The 9,737-nt window shown below is 47.8% G+C and overlaps 1 protein-coding gene across 1 annotated transcript; it reads left to right on the plus strand.

Annotated features, from left to right (window-relative positions):
- The first annotated feature begins 6 nt into the window (after positions 1-6).
- TMEM81 (transmembrane protein 81) lies at positions 7-3,266 on the plus strand. The gene has a single exon (XM_079762000.1). It carries the CDS (start codon positions 2,334-2,336, stop codon positions 3,111-3,113), a length of 780 nt encoding a protein of 259 aa, XP_079618126.1. The 5' UTR covers positions 7-2,333; the 3' UTR covers positions 3,114-3,266.
- Positions 3,267-9,737: the final 6,471 nt, after the last annotated feature.

The following is a 9,737-nucleotide window of genomic DNA, read 5'->3' on the forward strand; positions in this document are numbered from 1 at the left end:
GACATGTTCCAGTCACTTCCTTTCTATGAAAGGTTGCTTAGCTTTTAAAAATTTTTTTACATCTTGCTTTTGCTGTTCTTTTATATAAAAGGTAGCAGATTGGATGGATGTGTACATTAGGTGTTTGAAATTCTCTGAAAATCCAGAGTAAAGAAACCAGGTGTGTGTGTGGAGGGTGGGGGGGTGAGGGGGTGGGTCACTGGTCTGAGGAGAGCTTTTAGCTGACCAGAGTGCTTAACCTGCATCATCATTTTCACAGGGTTTTCAAAGGGAGTTTGCACACTGCTTGTTGTGAAATCTCTATCAGCTGGTGGGCGCTCCTCTAGGATTGGATTTTAGGATGGAAATCAAGGTAGATCACATCAGTAAGAGCCTCTGTCCTATTCCATCTTTTTGAACCAAAATATTCAGTGGTTGATGAGCTGTCCTTGAGTCAGTTGCAACATGTCTATATTTTTAGATGCCACTACTTTTTCCTCAAATGCTTGTTTTGTGAATTTCATGTTTCATCTCAGACCAGTGGTTGAGATTAGTAGGTGGCTCACTGACATATTTTCATTTGCAGACATTCCATTCCACATGTGTGTGCTCTGCTCTGCAGTAGTGTGCAAACCGACACAAAGGCTTCTGGCAGCAGCTCCTCATAATTATTTATGCTTTTGGAATTTTTTCAGATACTGAATCTGTCCATTTCAGTGTGATTTTCTAATTTGTACCATATAAGCGTATTATCTTCTTCCCTTTTTCATCCCCCTCCTTTCGTTTTCTAATGTTCTGTAGTTTTGTACAAGATGAGACTTAGCCTTGGGTACTTCTTGCTGAAGCTTTAATGCTTTGTAAATAAAATTGGATGTTTATTAAAGAGCAGGTGTAGATGCGTGTTTGTAGGCACTCACCACTTCTGAAACTCACCTGCCCCTTTGCTTTATGACGGAAAAAGATCTTTCTTTGTGAAAATACAGAGCTGGGAGGGGGAGGGATGCTCAGGTATCCAGGTTCTGCCTCTGGACAAGATTATAAATAAACCATTCAAACAAAAGGCGTTAAAAAGATCATCTAGGAATGATCTCTTCATATTTTTAAATGCAGTATAAGTGTGTGTAACGACTCCATAGAGGCCCAGTGCTAGGAGGAGTTCTGTAGGTTATAGAACGCATGCGAGGAGCTTCCTGCCTTCCAAGGAGCTTCTTAACACCCGTGAGCACAGTTCAGTTCCCCTCTACTGGCCCTTTCCCCCTAGATTAAATAGCTTCAGAACCACTGAATATGTGTTGTCTCTTAAACAAGATGTTTCATAAAGGCTAGTTAAGTGTTTGCTTTTAATCATCACATCTGAGTGTTTGCCTACTAATCTTTTCTATTATGTGACAGAATCCGTCTTTGACATCACAGCTGTTTCATAGCAACATTGGCCCAAGTGAAAGATGAGCTCTAGCCTCCAGAATGAAGGGCATAGGCCTAGAGGCAGGGAGAATCGCGCGTCCTCTCCTCCAGAGAATACCTTTGGTGCCCGTGGAAGGAACAGTGCCTGGGAGGTGGAGAGGAGCTGCCTTTAATATCGGTACCTTGCTGAGAACAGTTGATTTTTAAAAGGGCTCTTGGCCCTTGTCTTCATGAATTTTCATTTCTGTTTAAAATTCCTTACACAGGAACAGTGTCTCACACTTTACAAAGTATTTTTGTGTGCACTTTTTCATTTGATGCTCAAAATGACCTTCCTGAAATAGGCATGAAGGTTTTAACTTACAAAGGAGAAATTAGACATACCGGTTCAGGAAGGATAAGTCACTTGCTTCCTAGTCCGGAGTTCTTAGTCCTTTTTATAGAAGGTTTAGGAGCATTGAGAGTCAGTAACTTAATTCAAGTTGGTCTTTCTTTTAAGACTTGATTTCTTACTTGGTCAGATTTAGCTGGGGTTTTGAAACCCTTTAAATTAGATCCACAATTTGGCGGGGAGGGGAAAGAGTGAGGGAAACTCTTTGAAGTCAAGTAGTTGAGGTGGTTTGGAAATTCACTTCAGCTTCTGAGATCTTTGTCTTCCCCAGAGGTGGACTTAAAGTATTGACAGAATGTGGAAAGAAGGGATTGGTAAGGGGGTCACTAATAAGCAGAGGTGGTAAAGCAGCAACATGGTGACTCCTGCCTGTGGCCTCACCTGTTAATAAGGACTGGACTTGGGCTTATGAAGTGGCGGTGTTTTATTGACAATGCATGCATCGTATCTTCTAACTTTGAAGGCTATTCTCAACTCGAAGGAATTGAGTTATGATATAGAGGATTCAACTGGAACACCTGGAGTTGCTGTCCGAGAGCGGTGAAATGTCTACTGAGACATGATGACCTTGGCCACTAGTTTTATCCTTGGAAGCCTGGTGTTGGCCTTCTACATGCCTTTTGTCATGACTTCCCCTAAAACACTGGCCATCCCTGAGAAGCTGCAAGAAGCTGTGGGGAAAGTCATTGTCAACGCCACCACCTGTACTGTCACCTGTGGCCTTGGCTATAAGGAGGAGACCGTCTGTGAGGTGGGCCCTGATGGAGTGCGAAGGAAGTGTAAATCTCAGCGCTTGGAGTGTCTGACCAACTGGATCTGTGGGATGCTCCATTTCACCGTTCTCAAAGGCAAGAAATTTGAGCTGAGCTGTCTGAGTTCAGACATCCTGGAGATCGGGCAGGAAGAATTCCGGTTCACCTGGAGACTTGCTCGGGGTATCATCTCCACTAATGACGAAGTCTTCAAGCCCTTCCGAGCCAGTTCCCACTTTGTGAAGTTTAGATCTATTCAGGAGGAGGACTCTGGGACCTACCGGTGTGATGTGCAGCTGTTAAAAAACTTGAGACTTGTCAAGAGGCTCTATTTTGGGGTGAGGGTCCTTCCTCCTAGGTTGGTGAAGCTGAATTTTCAGCAGTCCCTCACTGAGGATCAGAAGTTAGTAGATGAGGGCCTGGAAGTGAATCTGGGTAACTATTCCAGGCCTTACCGTCCACCGTGGAGAAAGAAGGTGGCTATAGCCTTGGGAATAGGAATTGCTAGTGGAGTGTTTAGCACTGTGTCGCTGGGCATTGCCTTGTACAGTGGGTTGAGGGTGGGCAATAGCAATGCCAACCTTTAGACCTAATAGGCATTGCTCCTGAAGGGCTGGCTGCCCAGGAAGCAGGACTTGACTGCTCAGGAAGCCAAGCTAGATTTTCAGGGGAGCGTCTGGCTGCCTGATTGTGGGCCAGCTAGGAGGGAGGGCTTCCAGAGCCAAAAGAGTGGGGGGGGGGGGGGTGTGGAGAAGGGACAGCATCCTGGTAGCAATGGGCAGTATCTCAACTGTGTCCCAGATGGACCTCTTCTTGAACTTCCCTGCCCACTCGGCACCCAGATAACCTTACAGCACGCATCTCCTCTTCTGCTGCGAAGAGTTCTGTCTTCCAAACTTGCATTTATTTTCTACACTTTACATCTGGTATACCTCCCACCACTTTCTCCCTTCTGAGCAGCATAATCACATAGAAGGGTACATTAATAATAGCTTTTCTAGTGAAAACACTTTTTTCCTCAATAAAAATAATCGACAGTAGCTGATTGGAGATAATCTTTCCTACTCTTGAGTTAAAAATTTCTTGCACTTGTTTCAATAGTCCCATAATCGGTTGGGCTTTCGTTTTCCTCCAATTTCTTAGAATAGATATTGAACAAACTGCTTTGTGTACCAGATCCAAGGTTAGCAATGACATCTGACTCAGTATAGAATAGACCCTCACTAAATGTTAATAATTTATCAGCCCCTCTCCTCCCTCCCAGGTGAACCCTCTGTATTCAGTGCAACATTGATTCCTAGCAAAACACTGGAGTCTTCATCTGATAGGTTTCCCCCGAAAAGTGCCTTGGCTTGCCCCCTGCTTCCCTCATAGCTCTCTCTGTCCTGAAGCATGTGTCCTGGAAAGGTCAAGTGTATTAGGTTTCTTACAGCAGCCAAGGCCCCTTAAGGGAGGATTAGCACCTTCCGCCATGGGAAATCCAATCTAAGACCCTCAGAGGCCATTCCGACTGTCAGAGATAATTGGCTTGTAGAACCATCAGGGAAAAGGCTCTTCTTGGCTGTAGCCAAGCTAATTCTGAGAAAATTACAGCATTCCTTCTCCTCACTTTTCTCTGGCTACAGAGGATGTAGTAGAAACCAAGACTTGGACCAGTGGTTCTCTTCTCTAGCTGAGTCTGAACCACCTGCATGAGCTTTTGAAATATAAGATTCCTGAGGATGTTAATTCAGTTCAATTATGGCCAATGGGTCTCTATGATTTCCTCTACTTTTAATTAAAAAAACAAAACACATCAAATCCATAGAGAAGTTGAAAGAAAGGTTTGGTGACACCCATAGACTCTTTACCTAAATTCACCAACTTTGAACATTTTGTTGCAATTATCTTCCTAAATACTGATTTTCCTGAACCACTTGAAAGCTAGTCACAGACACTGTGGCCTTTAGTCCTAAATTATGTATGCACCTCATAATAAGGGCATTCCCCGGTGTAACTGCAATATCTTCATCACATCTTAAGAAAATGAACTGTTCCCTAATCTCACATGCAATTTGTGTCTTTTAATTTTCCTAAAATCTTAGAGCTTTTTAATTTAATTTTTGATTCAGGATCAAGTGAAAGTTAACATATTACATTTGGTTGTTTCTCTTACACCTTATTTTACAACAGATCGGCTGCTATTTTTGTTGTTTTTCATGACATTGATTTGAAGAGTCTAGCTAGGTCAGTTGTCTTGAATAGCGTCCCACAATCTAGATTTGTCATTTGTTTCCTGATGACTAGGTTCTGAGGAATGAATCTTCAACATTTTGACAAGAGCCTATGTAGATGATGACATGTATTTATTGCATCACCTCAGTAGGCGCATGATGCCCGTTTGAACTGCTGTTGATAGGCCTCTCCAAAGGTACATACAGGGGTGGGCAAAAGTAGGTCTACAGTTAATACGCGAAAGTTTATCCTTGTAGTTATTTGTATTACAACTGTACTAGTAAACCTACTTTTGCCCACTCCAGTATGTTTTTTTCCTTTTGTAATTAATCTGTGGGATGATACTTTGTGATTATCTGGTTTTCTTAAAAAATCTCCACAAACATTTTGGAATCCATTCATGATCCTTACCTTATTATGGCATGTGGGGGTTGCAAACTGTTGATTCTTTACAGTCATCATTTCTATGTTTATAAGCCTGCAGTTTTCTGTAAAGAAGAGCTGCTCTTTTGACTCTATTTTTGAGGTCTCAATGGATTCTCTTTTGTAGTCAGTGAATTGTATATAATCCATTACTGTTGTCATGTTTTTGATATTCAAATTGTCCCCAATTTTGGCTAGGAGGAGTCCCTTCAAGCCAGCTCTTTCGTCCTTTAGATGTCACTTCGAGTATGTCCTTGCTTCCTAGTACAATATGTCTGAGGTCCACATTTGGACTTTCTCCAAACTGGAATCTGCTGTTTCTCCAGGGAGCTCTGCCTCCTGTTAATGTGGGGGCAGAAACCCAGGGCTGGGCGCTGGATGTGCTTATTGCACTGTGGAGTCCCCGCTTTTGGGTCCTTTCAGTGTCCTAGGTTCATAGAAATCATAAGTTCAAAGCATGTTTGTTTTGTAGGAGTGGTATAGGCCAGTGGTCGGTAAACTGCGGCTCGTGAGCCACATGCGGCTCTTTGGCCCCTTGAGTTTTTAGCAAAGGCCAGCTTAGGAGTACCCTAATTAACCTTTTGCACAGTTAGCATTAGAATAAAGGAATCGAGAAAAAAGCAAGCGAGTGCAAAGGGTTAAGTTAATAACAATGTACCTACCTATATAGTTTAAGTTTAAAAAATTTGGCTCTCAAAAGAAATTTCAGTCGTTGTACTGTTGATATTTGGCTCTGTTGACTAATAAGTTTGCCGACCACTGGTATAGGCCATTCTGCTTCATAGTGAAGATTGAGGACCACTGGCCTAGGCCGTGCACAGGGAGTCTTTACTATTGCTCTTATTTTGAGAAGACCTTACATTTTACACACACACACACACACACACACACACACACACACACACACACACACAATGCTCCCCCCCCCCCCCTTCTCTCTACTTCAGAGGGGATGGGTTTCAGAAGACCTGGGTTCTGCTTCTGTTTCTACTCGTGACTGTACAATGGAGCCAGCTCTGACCCTCTGAGTCCTCATCTTGGAAACACGTGATTGTAAGGACCAAATGAGATCCTGTGAGTGAAACGGCTTGTAGACTGAAGGACAGGATATGAGTGGGGCAGAGTTATTACTGATGCCTGTTAGCCGAGTACCAGACAATTGGCTGAAGCAGTCAGGAGAGCTTGCTATACTTTCAAAGGCCAGAAAACATCTTTGTAGGTAACTCAAGATGACATTGCTGAGGAGGGAGGAGGATGGGGGTTCGGTTCCACGTTTTACAGATGGAGAGACTGAGACCCAAGACGAGCCAAGTCATTTCCTTCACTTTTGCAGCAAGTCAGTGGCCAAGCCTGGAAGGAATGTTGTGCAGATCTAGGTTTATAGCCCTCTGTGCATCGCACTCTTGAATTTTGACTCTTGAGAGTGCGAAGGGATTGAACAGGGAAGAAAACAAAAGGCCCTAAGATGTGTTAGTGAAGACTCAGACCCATTCAGTTCACTGAATTCTGTGCATGTAATCAGCCTTGAGGGTCAAGGAGATGCTGACGGGACTAAAACTTGGGGTCTAGAGTGGCCAATGGTCCCAGCAGCCCTTTTGGGTGCAAAGTGAAAGGGATGAGCCTGTTGAGGTATCATTGCCATCCATGCTGGCCCCTCAGGGTACATAGGTGAGCTCCTGTCCAAGAGGCTGTTGTATTTCTCAGGCACAGGCTGAGTAGCAAGTAGAGGGGCCTTCGCCTCTGCCTCCCCGTTCTCTGAAAAAGGGAGGAGCCCTACCTGCTGTGCAGGGAACGAACTGAATGCAAGTGTGGTCGGTGTCTGCTGAATGCCTGAGAGAGGTTGCAGCTGGGAGCCATGACTAGGAACTCCAGTTCTGCTGGCTGCTGCTGAGCGGACCCTGGAGGCACCTTTTCTGCAGGTGGGGGTCACTACGTCTCTGCAGGGAGAAGACTGCCCTTGGGAACAGTTGAGTCAATACCTCCAATGTCTTAAAAACCGGGGCACCTTGAAAGACAAGCCCTGTTGACCGCCCATCGTGTTGTCTGGCAGAATGCCCGCCGTGTGCTGCTTGGGCTTCCCTAACCCTGGCGGATTGCCCCCACAGGACTGCATGGAGCAGCATGGGCTGTACGTTGTGACGGCCTTGAGGTGCCTGGGGCAGTGGTCGGCAAACTGCGGCTCGCGAGCCACATGCGGCTCTTTGACCCCTTGAGTGTGGCTCTAACACAAAATATCATGGCCTGGGCGAGTCTATTTTGAAGAAGTGGCGTTAGAAGTTTAAAAAATTGGGCTCTCAAAAGAAATTTCAATCGTTGTACTGTTGATATTTGGCTCTGTTGACTAATGAGTTTGCCGACCACTGGCCTGGGGCAAGGGGAGGTAGGGCCAGGCGCCCGCCCGGGGTTAGGGAACAGGAGGAGGAGGAGGTGCGGGAGCTGATGATAAAACACCCACAGCTGGCGCCGGCTGCCTCCGCAGGTGGAGAAACCGTCTTTATTTCAGAACTGCCTGCTACCAGAGTCAATAACTATCGTTACAAGAAGTACAAGAGAGAGACAGACAACAGGCCAGTGGGAGTGGTTCCGTCTGAACAAACACCGAGTCAGGTCCGTGGTCCGAGGAAGCCCCAGGCCTTGCGGGCCCGGAGCCTTTCTAAGCTTTGCAGGCCCTGGAGAGGTGGGTAAGTTGGAGCGCGGGGACCAAGGCTGGGCCCAGCCCACAAGGGCACGAGGCTTCCCGGGCTCTAGGCAAAGCTGCCTGACCCACCTCCCCCTTCTCCAGTTTCCTTCTATTGTACCTTCCCCAAACTATGACCATATACATAGACAGCTCCCAGGCACCTCTTTCCCTGGGGCTCACTGACGTCCCTTTAAAATGCCTCGCTAGTCCCCCACACCACTCCAGGAGCCTCTGGCAACCTCATTCATCCTCAGGACAAAGCCCGGGGAGGCCTACCCAGGGCAATCGGCACCACACCTGGGCCTCAGGGCAGGTGTGAGGACACTGCTGTCCCTGCGACAGGAGCCCAGGTGGCAGTCATTCTGAGGCCAGGAGGACAGTCCTCTGGCTGGGAAAGGGATACAGGAGTAAAATCGTCAACCAGCCTGGGCTCTTGTCCAGAGCACAGACTGGGTGGTCCTCGGGCTGGCCAGGAGGCAGTGCATGCTGGGCATCGGCTGCCTGGGTGAGCTCCTCCCACTGTGATGAGGCAGGGCCACAGCAGATGGGCGCTCCAGGACTCCTGTGCCGACACCTTTGCTTCTAAGGAGCTCGGCCCTGGAGGGACACCCCGCAGCATCTCCCCACCCTCCGGTCCTCACCTCACTAGACCCCAGCTGTCCGCATTCCTCAAGGCTTTCTTAGGAAGGCAGAGGCTTCTTGCTATCCAGGCTGTCACTGCAGACGCTTCTGTCTCACTTCAGGCTCTTTATCCAAAGAAAAAGCCCCCGGCCTGGCCCTTCTGTTTCTTGGCAGCATCTGCATCATTGGATGGCAGTAGACAACCTGATCTTGCTGGGCCCCAAGACCCCATCCCGAGAGAGCTGCCCTCCCTGGGCCTGTCAGAGCCACGAGACCGGGTAGCCAAGGTCACGGTGAGAGCCCTGAGCCCAAGGACACAGCAGAGAAACGCTCCCCGGCCCTGAAGTGGTGTCTGCAGGCTGTCTCTGTCCCTAGTCCTCAAGGCACTTACTGGCCACTAAACTGTGGGGGACAGTACTTGCTGCTTGGGCCTGGGAGGAGAGAGGGGAGACCCAGAATCGAGCAGCAGAGGAGATGAAAATCGGAGGCCCCTGGGGCAGGAAGAGACTGAAAAACCATCTCATCTCCTCCGCCCCCAGGCGAGCTCCTGTCCAGGAGGCTGTTCTATTTCTCAAACCTGCGCGTCCTCATTAAACCTGAGCTCTACCTGAAGTCTCCAGCTGCCAGGACGTGGTGTTAGTGCAGTCCTGCGTCCCTGGAACAGGTCCTCCCCGCACAGGGGTTCGCTTTCCCCTGGGACTGAGTTTCCCCAGTGAGAACCCCTCCTCAGCTCCCAGAGGCCTGCCTTCCTCCCTTTTGCTAACAGGCCTCCTCAGAGCTAAGACACTGGTGGTGTCTGTTGACTCAGGCAAGCTCAGGACTGCATGCAGCCTCCAGCTGCGCTGTTAGGCACCGTGCCAACCCCTCCTCCCTCTGGGCCCAGCACAGATGCCTGTCCCCTGCTCCTTCAAGCATCCCCTTTCTGACAGAGCAAGGCATGGCCAAACCACCGCCACCGAGGTCAGCCCGGAGGCGAGGCCAAGTTCGTGGTCTCTGTAAGGGTCACAGAGCTGAGCCCAGCACCTTGCATGGGGGGTGGACGGGAGCAGGTGAGGAGGGTGTGATCTGGTGTCTCCAGGGAGGCAGTCCTGAGCTGGGGCGGGTGGTGGGGAGAAGAGGCGTGAGCTTGCATTTTTGAAAAAAAACTGTAGTGGGTAAACACATCAACATAAGCCTGCTCAGGAAAATAGAGCAGGACTCAAACGTTTAAAAAAACCATAGCAAAATAGGGCTCTGACTGTAAACGACAAAAACCAGGCGTAGGGGCCCGTTC

The sequence above is a fragment of the Cnephaeus nilssonii genome (genome assembly GCF_951640355.1).
Source record: "Cnephaeus nilssonii genome assembly, chromosome: 21".
NCBI lineage: Eukaryota > Metazoa > Chordata > Mammalia > Chiroptera > Vespertilionidae > Cnephaeus > Cnephaeus nilssonii.

Excerpts from the sequence above, each read along its gene's own strand:
- TMEM81 (XM_079762000.1), top strand. The coding sequence starts at position 2,334 with ATGATGACCTTGGCCACTAGTTTTATCCTTGGAAGCCTGGTGTTGGCC.